Genomic DNA, 18,828 nt, shown 5'->3' with positions numbered 1-18,828 from the left:
GCCGCTATGTCAGCCTAATATATAGGGGGAGGGTTCCCCTCCTCCTGACATAGGCGTCACTCATGCCAGCCAATCGGAGGCTGGCGTAGTGTTATTGTGCTTCTGATGAGGTCACGCAGGAGGCGTTCCCCATAGTGAGACACGAAACGAATGCTATGAAAGAGAACTGCGGTTTGCTTTCCAGGGGATAGCCTACGAGTTTATGGTTCTGCCATTCGGTCTGTCACTGAGCCCAAGGGTGTTTGTAAAATGCACCGAGGCGGCAGTAGCCCCACTCAGAGAAAGGGGGATTCGAGTGGCCACATACATAGACGATTGGCTAGTGGCAGCTCCCACTCGCCAGGAGGTGGCGTGTCACACAGGTGCTCTCACGCAGCACCTGGTGGGTCTGGGCTTTCAGATAAATGCAGAAAAGAGCATGATGACGCCCGTGCAACACATCACCTTCATAGGGCTCACCCTGGACTCTCTCCAGGCCAAGGTAGTTATATCTCCGGAAAGAGTGGAGAATATGCAGACAACCCTGTCAATGTTTCGAAGGGGCAACATGGTTACACTCAAACAATGCCAGAGGCTGCTGGGCATGATGGCCTCCTCTGTGGTGGCCATACCACTGGGGCGCCTGTATATGAGAGGCTTTCAGCGCTGGGTAGCCTCTCAAGGTCTGGACCCTCATCGCGATGGCCGCCGTCTAGTGAGGGTTTCCCCAGACTGCTCGCTAGCCCTGCGTCAGTGGAGAAGTCCGGGCTTTCTGACTCAGGGGGTGACTATAGGACCCGTCCTAGCCAGGAAGGTGATCACCACAGATGCTTCTCTGATTGGCTGGGGTGCCACCCACGAGGGCAGAACAGTGAACGGGAGGTGGAACCCTCACATGCGTTCTACCCACATAAATTGTCTGGAGCTGCTAGCTGTTCATCTAGCCCTAAGGCATTTCCTCCCGTGGCTAAGAGGTCACCATGTTCTGGTGAGGACGGACAATTCCACCGTAGTGGCTTATATCAACAGACAGGGGGGGCTGAGGTCCCCCCAGTTACACACGTTGGCACACAGACTGATAGTTTGGAGCAGTGTGCACCTACAGTCACTCAGAGCAACTCATGTACCAGGAGTTCTGAATTATGGGGCGGATCTGTTATCCAGGCGCGACCCACTCTATGCAGACTGGAAACTTCACCCCGAAGTGGTGAAGCAGATCTGGTCACGGTTCGGTCAGGCAACCGTGGACGTTTATGCGTCAGCGGAGAACACACAGTGCCCCCTGTTCTTCTCTCTGCGCGACCAGGGAGCCCCTCTGGGGATAGATGCCCTGTCTCAGGAGTGGCCGAGAACCCTCCTGTATGCTTTTCCCCCAGTGGCTCTCATTTCCCCAACTCTGGCCAGAGTGAGGGAGAGGGGTCTGTCCATGATCCTGGTAGCCCCGCGTTGGCCAGGGAAGCACTGGCTGGCGGAGATTTTTCAGCTCCTGTCTGTCCCTCCGTGGCCGCTGCCACTTCGCCGGGACCTGTTGTCTCAGGCGCAGGGGGAGATTTTCCATCCCCACCCAGAGAGGCTAGCGCTATGGGCTTGGCCCGTGAGTGGTTCAACCTGAATGCGGTGGAACTTCCCTCCAATGTTATTGACACTATTCAGTGTGCCAGAGCCTCATCAACTAGGACACTGTATGAGCATAAGTGGCGCGTGTTTGAGAGCTGGTGCTTGGAATCACAAGCTATCCCTTTTCAGTGTTCTGTAGCAGTGATTCTGTCATTTTTACAGGACCTCATTGAGAAGGGCAAGGCTTTTTCTACTGTCAAGGTGTACTTGGCAGCCATTTCAGCCTGCCATGTTGGTCTTGATGGAAAGACGGTGGGTCAGCACCCCTTGGTGTGTCGATTCATGAAGGGGGCACGCCGTAAATTGCCTACGTCTAGGCCACTGGTTCCATCGTGGGATCTTCCCACAGTTCTAGCCGCTCTCTCCTGTTCCCCTTTTGAACCCTTAGAGCAAGCGGAGTTAAAAATGTTGTCTTTGAAGACAGTGTTGTTGCTTGCCTTAGCCTCGGCTAAGCGTATAGGCGAAATTCATGCCCTCTCTGTGCATCGGGCATGTATGCAGTTTTCCCCTGGGAATACTAGTGTCAGTATGCAGCCTAACCCAGCCTTTATCCCAAAGGTGTTGGGCTCATGCTCCCCCATAAATTTGGTTGCTTTCTATCCTCCGCCTTTCTCCTCTGAGGAGCATCGGCGCTTGCATAACCTGTGTCCGGTTCGTGCACTACGAATTTACATTGACAGGACCCAGAGTTTTAGACAGGGCAGCCAGTTGTTTGTGTCCTGGGCAAAGCCACATGTGGGAATGCCAGTGTCCAAACAGCGTCTTTCTCACTGGATAGTAGGGGCTATTGCCCTTGCTTACAGTAGCAAAGGTCTCCAACCCCCTGCGGGCTTACGTGCACATTCCACCAGGGGTCTAGCGACCTCTTGGGCTCTTTTTAAGGGAGTTTCCATTCAGGAGGTGTGTGCAGCCGCATGCTGGGCCTCGACCCACACTTTTGCTAGATTCTATAGGTTGGATGTCACAGCGCCAACTCTAGGACAAATGGTCCTGAGCACGGGTTCTTCTCAGAGCATGGCTCCTACCCAGTGAGGTTTTACTAGGGACAGTTGTCTTCTTTACAGGCTCGTCTGGCAATCCGGGAGTCAGTATTTTCCCCATAGTGAGACACGAAACGAATGCTATGAAAGAGAACTTAAGGTTATGGATATAACCCCGGTTCTCTGATTAGCATGAGTGAGTGTCTCACCAGACCACCCTCCTTGCTGTGAAGCGAGGAAGAGGTGAGCTTGTTTTGAATGACGACTGCCGCTATGTCAGCCTAATATATAGGGGGAGGGTTCCCCTCCTCCTGACATAGGCGTCACTCATGCCAGCCAATCGGAGGCTGGCGTAGTGTTATTGTGCTTCTGATGAGGTCACGCAGGAGGCGTTCCCCATAGTGAGACACTCACTCATGCTAATCAGAGAACCGGGGTTATATCCATAACCTTAAGTTACAGTTCACTGGAAGATATAGAGATATATTTTTCATTCTGCAACACAGAGAGCAGGAGGTTTGCTGTAATTACAAAGCCAGAATTTTCCAGCTGGTTTTCTGAGGCTGGCAGTTGCAGGAGCATGAAAGAAAAGAAACTTTAAAAAGCCATAAAGGAAAAAGTATGTTTTGTGCTCAGTGGTGACAAGACAATTAAGTGAGGTTCTCTGAGACACATCTTTTTAAATGCAGTCTTTACATGCCTGATGCACCATATCAAGCCGAGGATTTAGTCAACATCTTTGTGGCCCACGGCAAACACTCCTCGCATACCACTGAACATTCATCTGCTGGACAACAGAAAAACATGTGAATTATTTAACACTCCTCTGAAGTGAAAACAGCTTGGAAAGCAATATGGGCGAGAATATGTCCAGTGTCCCGCATGGGTCTGCACAGCTGAACGCAGCAGGAAGTCAGATGAAGCCGAAACAGTGGGCGTGCATTCAGAAATCATTTGTACGCCAGGTGAAGTAGACTGAATATGCTCGACTCAATCAGCAGAACCCCTGCGCATCTCCACAAGCTGCATCGCTTTGTGCAAACTGAAAGACAACTCATTGCTACATGTTGTAATTACCTTTGAAGGGAGGCAGCAACAAAAACATCACCTTGCTCAGCACACACACACAATCAGCACACATGGACATTTTCCGCTTGGCAAAATGTTTCTCAGAGCACCAAGATCAAACTGAGTAAAAAGCTACAGTTGTATGCAGTTTGAATGAGTCCCTGTTTGAGTTCTGATTTCTTTTGGCATTGTGTTGCAAGTGCTGGCAGTGATCTGCATGGACTGATAGCTGGCACTCACAGGAGGAATGACTGCTGGGGAAGCTCTTGCGTCCCTCGGAGACCAGATCCGGCTCCCCGGTGCACAGCATCTTCGCATTTATTTGTCCATCGGGGAAACAGCGCTGGAAATAATCGGGTCTGGGTCTGAAAATCACACACAACCCAAAAGATCCCATTCACTTGTCAAACAACTCACTGGCCATAGATCTGGTAAGTCAGCGCTGGAAAAATGTGATCTTCAGAGCCTGCAGCTTAACATTTAGCATCACTAATTGAGCCTGTAAAATGCTTGTTTATTTGGCGTACCTGCCAACAATCAGCTTGATAGTATTTGTGAAGACTCCATTCAGGGCGAGAGCCAGGGACACAGCTGAAGAGGGAAGATTGACACACACAGTCAAACCAGCATCTTGCAGAGGTTTTTGTTGAAAGGTGATGCACACGAGGTTGACACAGCATTTTCACTGAAAGTAATGGTCATAGAAAGCAGCGATGCTGTGGCAAAATAATTAATTCTACAATCAGTGCAACACAGGTTCTGGCAGGTGGCCCACCCTTCTGACATAATGTACAAATAAAACAGCCAATTAGGTTCATGGGAATTTCCCTGGCAGCTGGACAGATGGCTTTCAGAACAGCAGCAAGCAGGTTTTAAACACAGAGCGAGCTTCAAACACACAGAGAGAGAGGGAGAGAGAGAGAGAGAGAGAGAGAGAGAGAGATGGGAAGTCCTTTGTGTAGCCAAATGAAATGAAGCTCTGATTGTGCATTACTGCTGCTATGGTGCACACTCTATTCCTTCCCAGCAATAGATCCAGTTTAATGTGAATGATAATTCAACAAGGTTGAGACTCTGAGGCCACTTGGGCACAGTGGTGCTTTGAGCTAAATGCTATCATCAGCATGCTAACATACTCATAATGACAAATGCTATTCACGCTGTTTATGCATGTCAATGCATGCTGTACAAGGTTATTTCCAACATCACAGGTTGGTGCATTACTATGACATTTGCTCAGTTCAACACTAAGTAAAGCTGAGGCTGATGGAAACTGTTTTTCGGTCATTAATGATTATCATAATATATCGTATAGTACTGAACAAATTGACATATGGATCTGCATGACTTAGAAGAAATGTCAGGGGATCACCAGAGTTATTACAATTCATCCTGAGGGGTGCATGTCTGCACCACATTTCATGGCAATCCATCCAATAGTTATTGAGACATTTCACTCAAAGCCTCAAATGCAAATCTCACTAGAGGAAAAGTCAGGACATCACCGAAGTCGTTGTGTGATTTATGTGATAAATGGACTGTTAGGCGTACTGACACTGCCATGCTACCAAAAAAAAAAAAAAAAAAAAGAGTAGAATGCAGAAAAAGCTATGCACAGTGTCGAGATTAATGCTGGCAAGCATCAACCAATGGGGAGAAAAAAGTATTCCTACAGTGGTGGAGACAAAATGATCGCACCTACTTACAGCCTATCCGGTGAAGCCAATTACCGCTCCAGTTCTACTTTGCTAATAGGAAACAGGAGGCCTGCCATCAGCTGACAGGTAGGCATTGCACTGTAACTGTGCAATCATTTGATTAGCCATGAAGCAAACCACTGGGGCTCATCATTAGCCAGAGCTCCTGCCCGCATAGGTTAATCCCAGTAGTCTGCAGGTCAATTGAATTCACCCCATGCCGCCGGAGCTCAAATGTATTATCTCCCCGGGCTGCTGAGAGGAGGACAGTGTCAATGTTATTCAAACAGCTTGTTAATTTGGGCAAACTCTGCGCAGATCACATGAAAGCTCAAAATGAAACATGATCTGTTTGACCAGTTGAAAAAGGAGACAGTGCAAAGTGTTACCTTTGTCAGATCCCTCTCGATATGAGGAGGGCGAGCGCTTGCTGTATAGAACAAATTAATTCTCTTATATATAGTCTAGCCTTGGGACGTTTGCTGATGGTTATTTGAGTATTAATTAGTTTTTGCACCGGCCCAAAGCTGACAGCAGCGCTGACACGGTGTTGGCAGTCTATTTATTTGCTCTCACGGCTGTTTGTGAGACTCCTGGCAGCGGATAAGCCGGTTTCTGCCATTTAGCTGAAGCAGCACAGCTGATCATAGTAGCTCATAGAAGACACATCCTCTGACACTTGTAGCATATTTGGGTGCTATATAGACAACGTCACTTCCAAAAATGTTGCGACACTGCATTAAAACAGAACTGAACTGAAAATAGTACGAAGACAACATATTTAATGTTTTGCTTCACCCACTTCATTGATTTTTGTAAATAGAAGCTTACTCTGAATTTAATGGCTGCAACACGTTTCAAACAATTTGGGACAAGAGCAACGAGAGACTGGGGAAGTGTCACGGTGCTTTCAGCCTCTTACCTGCTGCCGCTCCACTCATCTGTTCACAGCTCAGCCACTACTTTTCATCTCACACTCTCCTCGCCAGCCACGCCCACCTGTCCACTCACCTGATCCTCATTCCCAGTCAGCCCAGTGTTCAAGCTGCTCTCACACACTCGCTCATGGACAGATTGTTTCTTCTCATCCAAGGCAAACTCTCTGGCTTTCGCTACTGGACTGATCTCTTGTTACCGATCCTGGTAACAGCTGATAGTAACATGAGCGGGTATAAAAAGAGCAACCTCTAAAAAGGCTCAATCGCTCACGAGGTGAAGGTGAGGCTCACCACTTTGTGAAACACATGATTGTATAAAGGATGTTACTACATGGGCTCTGGAACACTTTGTAAACTGTTCATTTGCAAATGATTGTTTTTATATTTCACACAGCATCCAGTTGTATATTCGTGTCTTGCGACTTTGCTGGTCCAGTTTAGCCTGGACTTCCCTCTGCTGCCTCTTTTAAGGGCTATGGGTGCACCTTCATAGTCAACCTGCATCTGTTTGGTTGTGCTTGGTCTGCGCTCCATTAGAGCTGCACTTGTGTGCCTCGGATAACCAAAATTGGCCACTTGCATGAGTGATGGATGAGTTTCAGGAAGAATGAGAGACCCATTGAGTAAAGACAGTGTTACAGCCATCACTTCACCAAAGCCCCTCTCATTCAGTGGCAGGATGGCCCAGTATTGTAGTGATGATCATACTGGGAAGGCTAAAGTTAAACTCAGAGGCCAAATTAGGAGGTACCACACAAACTCCTATTAGTGATGTCTCACTAACTGGAAGATTACTCCCTCTACAGTAACCAAACAATAATGCCTCTGCATGCTACAAGATCACACAATCAGATGATGAATAACATCCTTCATGCTTTGTAATCCAAATTAAAAATTAGCTCTGCAGAATCATCTGTGTCGTCTTCTGGAAAATATAATCAAACTTGCAAAATCGCTGCATCATATCTTGACTAATAGATAATCACACAATTAAGCTGCAGGGGTTTGGGAATGACATCAGTTATTGGACTCTACAAAGGGAACAGTTCTTTAGAAGAAAAATAAAGAGGCGGTGTGCAGAACATACCGGATCAAACACAAAATGCTCAGCATTAGCAAAACCAAGTCCCATTGGTATTCCGAGGGTGAAAATCTCGCACCCTTAATTTATGCCGGCTCAATTATATCTGTTTGAAATTTTGATTCATGAATTGAGAATTAGAGGACCTTCAGGGACAACTTTGAACTCCACAAATTAGGAACACAGGGACAGCTGCCTTTCTCTGATTTGCAGCTTGGGATGAAAAATAAATAGGTCTGTAGATAGTTAAAAAGAAGCTACTTTTAGACTGCACACCCAACAAAAAAACACTTTTATGATCTTTCTTTCTCATTAGGTCTAAAGGTAGCACTGGTTCAAAGTCGTGTTCAGACCTATGATCATGTAGAAACTTGTCAGGATCATGGACTCTTTGTTCTTCTGACTGATGTTGTTTTCCTGTACAGATTTAATCCTTGTAGAAGTGCTTTGGTAACGGACCTGTTAAATTCTACACAGCAGTGTAATCTCTACACTGATGGACTGAGCCACCCTCTATTTGGCATTGTCTTGCTGGAATAAATAGAGATGTCTCTGAAAAATACATTGTCTGGATGGCAGCACATGTTGCTCCAAAAAGCAGAGGTTTTTCCAAAGCGTAGCCTGTGTGGTAAGATCCTTTATACAATCATGTCAGTTTTGAATTCAGTGTCCCCCGCAGGATCGAAGGTCACAGGCATTCAGAGTTGGATTTCAGCCTTTTGCCCCTTACGTGCTGATGTTTCTCCTGGATTCTCTGACTCTTTTGATGATATCATGGATTGCAGATGGTGAAATCCTAACTACTTTGCCATTGTGCATTGAGAAATGTTGTTCTTAAACTTCTGGACTATTTGCCCAAGCGGTGAAGCTCGCTCCATCCTCGCTTGCGAACACTGAGCCTTGTCAGGATGCTCCTTATATTTAATATATTGCCTTATTTTCTGTTTTCAATTGAGTCTCTGTCAAAAAGCATTCCCAAGTTATGACATTGTGTTTTATTGGTGTTTTACACAGCTTTCCAGCTTTTTTGGAATCAGGGTTGTACTTGTGGCTTCTGTAATAAAGATTAGTGCTTTGCTGACAGTTACACTCGGTCACAGAGTTCAAATGTTTGCAACACTGAGCCAGTGAGGAACGTCTAGGTTAGACCAGGCTTCCAGGTAGAGCAGGTAGAGGCTATTAATAAACTTCAACAAATGCATTATATCTGCAGCAAGTATAATATATATGCTGTCATTTCAACACCTCTCATGGGCTATATTGTGACTAACCGCAACACTTCAAGTAATTGCCTCCACGTACCTAAACATGCCTCTTTGATCTCTGTCTTGTCCGTCCTTTGAATGATCTTCACCACAAATATCACCGCCAACGGTGTAAGGAATGAAATCGCCTGTGAGAAAATAAAGACAAAAAGCGCACAGTTATTGTTAGAGATGCACTGCGGAGTTCCACAGGGCCCGTTTTGCAGGTTAATCGTAAAATGACTTTTGCCTCGGGGAATGACATGAACGTATCCATTATTCAGAGTTCATTTTAACAAGGCAAACGGAGGAGCCAAACAAGCTTCTTTATTGTTCAGTGGGGTTTCTTGCCTGCACAGAGAAGAGTTTTGCTCCTCACTTGATAAGAGATTTGGGCCTTCTCAGCAAGTAGGTAATTATTCATGCCTCAGACTGTATTCATTACTTTCTGGCCAAATTCAATATATTTTCTTTGCAACAGAGGTAGTGAAAACAGTTTCAGTTCCATTATTATAACACGAATACTGGATTCCCCCTTGAGTGCTGCTCATCAGTTCAGCTGTGTGTACATCTGTGTAACTCTGCCAATTATGAACTAATTTTGTGCCTCACTATCCCCTTTGAAGTAGGTAGATTCAAACTTGTAATCGCACTTTGATTCATGCCCTTAAGTGCACTAACAGTTGCTGCCTGAACTAAAACTGACATCGTCAAAACGTTGCTTTACAACTTCCATCTATCCTACGGCTCATACTGTAGCTATGAGCAACATAGTGCTAAAACTGGGCTTTACATTCAGTGTAATCAACACAAAATATACTGTATACATGGACAGTATCATATTATATGCTTTTAATGTCAGATGGAAACATATTTAATAATGTCTTGTTCCAATGAGGTGGCAGTAGGAGAAGAATGAGTAGCTTGTGCAAATCACACTGGCTAAATAGGTGTTCAAGAAAAAAAAAAAGAGACAGAGACAGATTCGATCACTGTTTCCCGTCAAAAATGAATTAAAGCAACAAAGCTGTGGCAACTCAGCAGCTGGTGGCATCCATCACGTCTGCCCAAAGCGCACCCTGCGTATCAGCGCCCTTTCTGTCACAGCGGCTCCCATCACTTTATCACTGAGGTTGTGAGGGAATATGAGGGAAAAAGGGAAAAAAATGGAAACACATATTTCTCTGTTCGGTGGAGACAGTCACATTAATGCAGGGTGAGACAGCCATCCTGAAAAGCACCAGTGGCAAAGGTGACCCGACTTTGGTGGCTGATTTGGCAGCTTTTGACATTTTCTCTTACGATTCCTGACAGTGTTTTACTTACAGTAGCTCATCATAACCTAAACTCATACACTGGCTATCCTGGGAGTCTAATACAGTTGTCAGAGATGTGAGGAGTCATATGCTGATGAGTATTTATGACGATTTAAGTTGCTATGGAGATGTACTGAAGTGTCCAAAAACATCTTAAAGGCTTGACAATCTCTTCACATGTCTTTATGCTCTTGCATGTTCAGTGGACGCACCCCTATGAAGACTAAACTGTGTGTGCATCACATGTCTCTTGGTATGTGAATAGCTGTTCCATCTCTTTCACATGGGTGAATAAACTAAACAGACACCTCGTGTAAATCTCATTAAACTATTGATCTGTAGCTTTCGCTAAGCGCCTGCCTGGAGGGTAGACTCACACATGCAGCTCTCTGGGATTCCCACTGTCAATAATGCACAGTTAAGGACAAATTATTCTCAATCAATGTTAAGTTGTTTGAATACTTGGATTCTGTGTATTGCTTTCCTCGTCAGGCACTGATCTGACGGCTGTATTTTACAGCAGCAGCCTTTTTATACATTCTACAGACAGAAATGTGGACTTGGCTGATCAGGAGATTTGTGTTCTCAGATCATTGGGCCAACAATAAATAACATGCACTGAGAAAATTCCGACCCCTCCCGTGATCCCAGGGGAGACTCTTGAGGCCGCACGTTGGCTATCTTAACGAAGGTCGCAGTGAGTCGTCATGTGTCTTTATGTAAATCCCCTCCGTGGACTATTTTTAATGGCCAGATAAACTCTCCGCGCCTTCAGGGCTGCTGTCAGCGCAATGACATTGAAGAAGCCTGACTGTTGGGTTTCAGCATTGGGTGTACTTTCCCACAGAGGCACGTGGGTGGGGGGGGGGCTTTCTCTTCCACTCATTATTTAGTGGCCTGCCTTAAGCAAAGATCTGCGGACTCTGAAGTTGATATAAACTGTCAACATTTTTTTAGAAAGGATGTGGAAAAGGGAAATAGAAATAATAAAGTGCAGATAAGTTGTAGAGAAGCCTAAAGGTTTATCTGTTGCTTTGTGCTGTGTGTGTGTTTGTGTGTGTGTTTTCTGTTTTTCTGATTGGTGGAGGCTTTCTATGACTAATGCACTTTTTAAGTGCTTATAATAGATACCCCACGAATGATTTGTTGATGAGTAATTTGAAGTTCAGTTTTTTATTCATGAGCCAAACCACTTATGTTAATGTGTTAACCCTTTTATGTTAACCATTGGTTAAATCACTCTGGGACAAAAATCTGTCAATTTTCAATCTATTCGGCCATTTTTTTTTTTTTTTTTTTTTGATGGGGCTGGGGTATAATGAAGTATGACAGAAAGTTTACTGCCTTTATTTTAAGCTTGAAGTGACTCACAATTAGCCCTCTCTGCCTACTCCGCAGCTGTTTTTGCACATAATGAGATGATTGATGTGTGTGGAGGTGCATAAGACAGAGTGGACCGCCAGTCAGTCAAGCCCTGTCGGTTCACGGAGAGGTGAGCTAAACAAGCAACGGGCTGGCAAGTCTTTGCCTGTTAGGCTGATTTGATATTTTGATCAAACAGTGATTACCTGCTAGACGAGGTAGCATGCAGACAAAGGTATCCCGCCGTACAGGATTAAACACGTCAGCCTGTTGTAGAAATTCACTTAAACTGCGGCCAGCTTATTCACAAAATATTTCACAGATATTTCAATAAATCACATAGATTGCAATGTTCTGGGGTTTTTTCTGATACAATTACGCAGCTACATTTGTCACAAAAACGGCCACTGCTGCAGCAAATTAGTGCAAATCCTGCTACATCAGGGCAGCAGCCCTGATCATTTCCCACATAACAAATCGGTATTAAAACCTGCAAGAGATGTCTCGATCCCTGTTGGATGTGGTGGAAAAAGAGTTTATTATACAAGAGAATAGGGTGCAAAACGCAATCAAAAAGAGGACCAAATTTCTGGCCGTGAGCATCAGTCTGGAAAACACATTTAGAAGGTGTTCATATTATAGCAGCTCTAAAAGCCACTCCGCTTTAAAAAGCTCATTTTGCTGAGAGTTCATGTTTTTCCTCTTTAAACTTACAGAACCGTTGCAGCTGTTCTGTATATTTTCTTTGTCTGGGTGCTGTGACCTCCTGGAGTCTCTGCTGGTTGCACGGCGAACCTCACGCTGACAACATATTTTTTTCATGACTCAACTGTCTCCCAAACATTTCATATTATTAGAAGGTCTATGTTGGCGGCAGATGGAAATAATGGAAGTATAGCGTTGTCAGGTTTAACAACAGCTTGTTTGTTTTGGCATCACTGTTGTCATATTCCACCATAATCACTCTCTGAAAATAGGACCATCTAGTCTCTGCCATCTGAGCCTGGAAGCAATGTATGACTCACAACTGCTTGAGAATGAGGTCTATAATGACCAGTGTGATGTATTCTAAATGTATTGAAGCCAGTGATTGTCAGTGAGAACTGCACTGAGAACAAAATCAGCTCCGATATGTGCTGGGTAGAAGTGTTTGGCCCGAGATTCGTTGGGTTATTTGCTCAGTGTTTACGGCATGAGCCACAGGAAAAAAAAATATGCTCAGCCCTCGCTGTATTAGAAGGTTAGAAATGCATCTCAATCCTGCACCACCCACTTCTGTCCAAGAGGAGATGATATTTACAATGGAAGTGTTAATCACCACAGGTGTGTCAACACAATTCAGGCCGCACTTCAACACTGGAAAGAAGAGGCTTTGTGGCATTGATAGTCTTAAATGAAGGATTTCTGCAACACTAAGATTCCTATTAAGCAGAGGATGTCGTTCATGTAGACCACATTAATGACCACGTATTTAGTGGCACTTGAGTCTGTAATAAGAGGAATGCATAATCAGATGGCAGCTACTTACGAGCATGACTCTCTTGGGAATGTGGTCTGACTCAACGAGGGGATTCTTGTAGAGCCACAGCTCCTCCGGTTGAATTACTCTCTCGAAGGGCTCCAGAAACTCTGTGAATCTGTGGCAAAGAACAAATGAACACAGATCAATGACTCATTGCATGTCTTTTTAGTGTGTGCACAGTCTGATTGGGCTTACATTTCTGCATTTCTGGAAGGACCTGTTGGTTCTTCCACAAGGAGAAGTATAACTGAGGCCATGTCAGCAGAGCGACTTCACCCAGGATCACCTACAGTGAAGAGCGCCGCTGTTTTATGCTGAACAAATTAGCATGCTCCTGCTTCCTCCAGCCCTGCCCGGCCGCCCAGTGATCTGTCAGACACGACCTTGTTCTCTGTCATCTCAACAAAGTCTTTTTGTCACTGCACTCTAAAACAATTCAATAGGCTGCTCTGTTCCACAGTTGGGTTGTGAGATACTGTACCTCCCAGGGCCACAGACGGCTCCAAATATTTAAAACCCTAACCACAACAGAGAGAGATTTTTTGAACGGTGTTGCTGGGGCATTGTCTTCTGACAAAAAAGCAAAAATGATTACAGAAATTCTGTCAGAGAGGGAATTTGGTGTTAAAATAGAGGAAGGCATTACTTGTCTTCTCATGCCGCTCTGTGTGTGTGCCTCACAGTGACCGATTGAAGAACTGGCCCACGTAAGATAAAGAATAAATCAAAAGTATCACTGCATGCTCAGGCGTGCCACTTAAAACATCCAAAGATCCTTACGCAAGACCCCAGAATGGCAAATATCTGCAATCCCCAGCACGTTCCAGGGCCTGTGTGCTCCAGACCTCCAGGTCCCATGAATCATCTTGACTTTTTCCCACCATTCAGCACCTCTGCCCACGGCACATTCATTATAACAACATATACGCCTAATATTTTGTCTACAACAGTGATTCCATTCATTGAGACTAATGGAACTGTTGAAATAGGTTGCTAATGGACAAATGGTTGACGCAGACTTGACCAAATCAACCTAGATACTGACAATTAAACTGTTTGAAAAATAATGTAAGTATATCCTCTTTCATATTAAAGGTGTTCAGTCACATCCACTGTAAAATCCACTCAAATGAACCTATTTGGAACAGGATGTGTGGTGAGGATGAAAAGGTACTTGAGCTCAACTGATGTTTGGTTTATTAGTGTAAATTAAGGAACCGCTGATGTTGATGAGTAGCATATATTCTATAAATGCAGGACAATTAGGCTGCTTGGCTTGCTATTCCAGGTTAGCAGCTTGAATAGCAGCTCATATATATGTACTTAGAAGTAAAAAAAACAAACAATAGATATAATGTAAGATATTAAACATGCCGTAACTTAAAATAATAGCAGATGAGAAAGCTGCCTAAAGTTTGTGGAAAGATTCTTGGGTCCAGCACGTCGTTCTCCAGATGTCTTCACTCTAATTGGAAATAGTGATTGAGTAACGCTCTCCCAAACAGCTACATGCCCTTCAGCAAGGCATCTTTATCACGCATCTGCTCCACTGGAGCTGCTCGCTGGCCGGCGGCTCCAGTGTGAGGATCACCTGGATCCTGAGCAGCCCCTCAGTGTGGATCTAACTGTGGAAACGTTAAACCTTTCCGAGATAAAAACTGATTCACGTGCGGCAAATTGTCTTATTTTCCCTCTCTCCAGGCTAGAGGGAAATCAATTACATGTTTTTAATCTCTCAGAAAGACATGCAGCGTAGCACACACTGTGGAAAGTGAATGTGTGGGTCCGCTGATAGCAGCGTGTCGAGATGTTTTTGCAAGGGAGAAGCCTAATCAGTACTACCTCATTTTACACCTTGCTGAGCCAGCGTGCATGATTCACTTCAGCTGCATCACATTTACGCTATGTGGTCCGCAATAAATTACGCCGTGCTAATGATGCACAATATGCTTCATGAATTACTCTACTTCGCCAGCTTGTCCTCTTTTCAGCTCTCTTGTTCAGTTATCACTGACGGGGAATGTTATTTTAGTCCCCAGGGATTAAAAGCAGGAGATAGAGCATACACAGATAGAGTCACTCAAGGCAGACCCCCACCTCCACTCTTTCCACACACACACACACACAGGTCTCAGGTCATTAAATACCGCAGTGGTCTACCCTTCACTCTGCAAGGCTTATCTTGCATCCAACCCCTAATGTCTTAATGATTTTGAGCCCCCCCAAGGTAACTACATAGATGAAATTCATCCTCATCTTCATCACCGTCATTTGCTTGCATGGGTTCACATCAGGATGCACATAGCATGCACAGACATGATGATTATTATCAAAAAATGGGCCATTGTATCAGGTTTTAAGGTTAATGATCTTCATGAAATCAAACCCTTGTTTTAATGCTGTTTATGAACAGTTCTTTCTATAATAAACCTCAACTCATACAGTCATAGATGTTATGAAATAGTTTGTTCAAGTTCATCATAGTAAAATCTGTATCTACACACAAAATAATTTGGGCTGACATGAGTAATTTAATAAAAGGATGCAGCTACGGATGGCAATGAATACCTCAGATTTCATATGGCACTGTATTTTCAACTTCACCTTGTTTGCTGGGGATGATCACTTTAATAAGCTGAGAATTAAAATGCCTTTTGGACATGTAGTTATATTCCTTCTTCCTTTGGAGAATTTGTATCCAATCTCCTCCACGAATCAATACTGCCCTCAAAGGATTTCCCTTGGCTCAGGATTCAGATTGAGTTTCTGGCCTCATCTTCTCTTTTCCAACAATAAACTTTATTAAAAGAAAGGCGCCACTACGGTTTGGGCGCACTTTTAGGGCTCCGGGCTCCAAACGTCAAACACAGTTGGAATTAATCAAGACTTCATCCCTGATTCCATGGGCAGAAGAGCCGAGCCTTTGTGGAAATTAATTTCACTTTTATTGTAATTTAGAGGCTCAGATGAAAGCAGCAGGAAGTGCATCATTTACAAACTGGTGACAGAGGATGCATTTGTCTGTGCGAGGAAGGAAGGACAATGTGGATTACGGTCACATAAGTAGAGCTAATGTCAGCGCTTGGAGAGGTAATGACTTCCACAGCAGGCACCCCGGTTATTCCTGCTGGGACGTAATTGTAATCACAGTGATTCAAAGAGAAAGACAGAAAGGGTGGAGGGTGATGGTGGGCTGCATTATAGAAAGTCAGAGTCAGCACATTCACACAGGCAAAATGTCTAGTTAACAGCCAGAAGAGTTCACTTAAAATATCATGTTATTTATGGCTTTTGTTTGTGACTCATTTCCTGTTATGTTTGCTCCTCTTTCTGCTCATTTCCAGGCTTAAAGACCTGAGAGAAGACCATCTGAGCAGGAGCTACAGAGGATATAGAGAAATAGTTGGAAAAACCAACCATGTAGAAAAGTCACCCAAGATGCACACAAAGCAGTGTTTAAGAAATCTAAACCGTTTTTCCACAATTGCAGACTCTCATCAGTGCTCCAGTGACACCTAAGCCCCCCTGACATGATCTACGGCCCGAATAGATGAGCCCTCTAAGTGCCCATAAACACGAGGCACACAAAAGGCCCTGAACTCAGCACCGCCTGCTGGCTGCCTGGGGAGCACCTCATTCTGTTTTATCAGCCTCTGTTTGCTCTGTGTAGAGACATGATTGAGCAAAGGCATAATGGCATCTGTCGGGGCCAAACTACAGCATGACAGATTAACTGACAACCTGGGAAGCCTTACGGAGAATATGTGAAGTTCTTAGGATAACTGGTGTTGGCATCGAACTTTTGAAAATCTGGAGATTCGTCGTGGTGGGAGGATTCGTTTCTCTGCAGGTAGTTTAATCGTACGTTCATGCTCAGTGGACACAGGGAAGCCACTTACATCCACGTTAAGTGCAGACCATAAGTACACTGCAGCTTTGGTGTTAAATCTTTACATCTGACCTTATCTAACTCAGGAAGTTTTTAGCCATTTGCCTCCCCCCTGTTCCTCTTCAATAAAGCTCTGCAATTGGGACAATTTATCATCACCAATTCCTATCCATCTCTGTTAGATGCATATTCTAAATCTGACAAGCCACAGCCAAGGAAATAAAACTGAATTATTTCTCAAGCTCTCCTCTCGCTTTCTTCCCCTGCCGAAGCGCCTTGGAGATTTAGCGCACAACAGCATCAAGAACAATATGAGCAGCTCATTTGAAAGCTCTTGATTTACAATGCACTGTGGGCAGAATCTGTGGCTATGGCCTTGGGAATACATATCTTCTGTGCCACCTTGACAGAAAGTTTAAAAAAAAAAAAAGTCATGAAGTTCCTCCTTAATTAGTTGGATATGCTGTCAAGCAATGAGGCACACAGAAGAGAGGAATAGCTTGCTTGTATTAACTTCGGGCAAGCTATCGCTTTCACACAGTTAAGTCTGAAAGTAGTTTTTTGGCTGAGTGTTTGTGTGTGTGTGCTGCTGTCTATCTGTTTTCGTGCATCAGCCTATCACAGATGTATCCAAACGGAGGATTTCATCAATATTGATGATATTATACCTGCTTGCAGGGGTTGGCTAAGCAGGAGCCATCAACACGCTGAAAGCCATCATTAAACGACAGTCACACAACATTTATCTACAGGTGCAGAGCAGCTCTGCGCAGCTCGCTCAGCAGACAGAGCGTGTGACCTTCCCCTCTCTAGAGGAATGGAAAGTATCAGGGAGCCTTACAATGTCCACGACACAAAGGGCGCAAAGCCCCACGCAGAGGTCTGTTCAGATGTCTCAGAGTCCGCTCGGGGCAAGTCTTGTCCTTAAGTGGCGAGGGTTGAGCCACTTTCCGAACTTTGTCGCACTTCGCACCAGCGCCGTTCACAGGTTTGACTGCTCGAGTACCTGATGCAACCCAGAGACACATTCAAAAGGATGCAGGGCATTGTGTCCGCTCACATTTGATTGCATTTTCACTCGCAAGGTGCACATTTGGCAATCAGCTGAGCTGGGAGCGAGCCGTGTCTGTGTAGTGAAGGGACCGAGGGGGGGGGGGGACTGAAGCTGACCATCTGCCAGGTCTGGGACGGAATTTAAAATGACTGTTCAGACCAAATCAGAGGTGGGCAATCATCACTGCGCTTCTCTCAGTGTGATGGCACCCTCATGTCACCCCCTACTTATGATTCCAATCATTTAATCATATAGCAGGGAGCTGTAGAAAAGTGAGTTATGAGATCTACATGCTATTAGGATCAGAGGTTGTGTAAGAGCCCTGAGGGAAATTCCCATGCTTTCCTGTTGAGTGCGTCTTCTGGTTCATTTACTACTGGTAAATTCCCATTCCTCTTCTTACACGCCATCAAATCCAACTGGAGCATTGAGCTATTCAATAAAGTTAAATGGTCAGAGGTGGAATGTTGAGAGCTTTGGCCTCTATATCGTTTACACCTAAAAATATGTGCTGGCAGAAATGACAGGGAGGCAGAGACATTCAAGGAGAAATAATAAGAGACACAGTTTGAAGTGAGAGAATGTTGGAGCGGACTATGTGCTGGCTTCTGATTCCTGGCCGGGATTTGTCCCAGTGGTGGCTGGCACACAGACAGGCTGTTCTGGAGTGGACAAATCACCAACATACTGCTTGGACGGCCACTTAACACCTCTAAGCTCTCTGAGTTGTTGCACTGACCAGTTTCAAATTAAAAGGCCGATCATGCTCAGACTGCAAAATAAAACCCTTGTAGAACAAAAAGCACTTTTTCTTTTGGGCCTTTCAGACGTGATTCATCAAAGTTTTTCCTCTCAGTCTGTCAAGTTTGGTCTCTGTCTATTGTTGATTTGGTGAAGAGCACTGTAGGAAATATTAAATGGTAAGGGGGCTGTATTCTAAAGCTGATGACTTGACTTCACACACGCTGCATATATTAATGTTTAAATTTGTGTGAAGGACCAGAGAGGCAGGATGCGCATTAGCAGAAGGACTAAGATGCAGTAAGCTGCTAACCAGCTGCTGACTGTAGCTTCAAATTTC

General features: G+C 44.7%; 1 protein-coding gene across 2 annotated transcripts in view; it reads right to left on the bottom strand.

The window, feature by feature from the left end:
• plpp4 (phospholipid phosphatase 4) overlaps positions 1 to 18,828 on the bottom strand; it is a 55,251-nt gene that overhangs the window by 20,886 nt on the left and 15,537 nt on the right. For both annotated transcript variants that reach the window (XM_041947933.1, XM_041947934.1), the window contains exons 2-5: positions 12,811 to 12,919; positions 8,663 to 8,753; positions 4,172 to 4,235; positions 3,885 to 4,009 (exon numbers count right to left, since the gene is read on the bottom strand). In XM_041947933.1, coding sequence (XP_041803867.1) covers positions 3,885 to 4,009; positions 4,172 to 4,235; positions 8,663 to 8,753; positions 12,811 to 12,919 — 389 coding nt within the window. The remainder of the gene's footprint in view (positions 1 to 3,884; positions 4,010 to 4,171; positions 4,236 to 8,662; positions 8,754 to 12,810; positions 12,920 to 18,828) is intronic.

Source organism: Chelmon rostratus, chromosome 11, assembly GCF_017976325.1.
Source record: "Chelmon rostratus isolate fCheRos1 chromosome 11, fCheRos1.pri, whole genome shotgun sequence".
NCBI lineage: Eukaryota > Metazoa > Chordata > Actinopteri > Chaetodontiformes > Chaetodontidae > Chelmon > Chelmon rostratus.
Note: the sequence above shows the minus strand (reverse complement) of the source record. Positions and strands in the feature narration are given on the sequence as shown.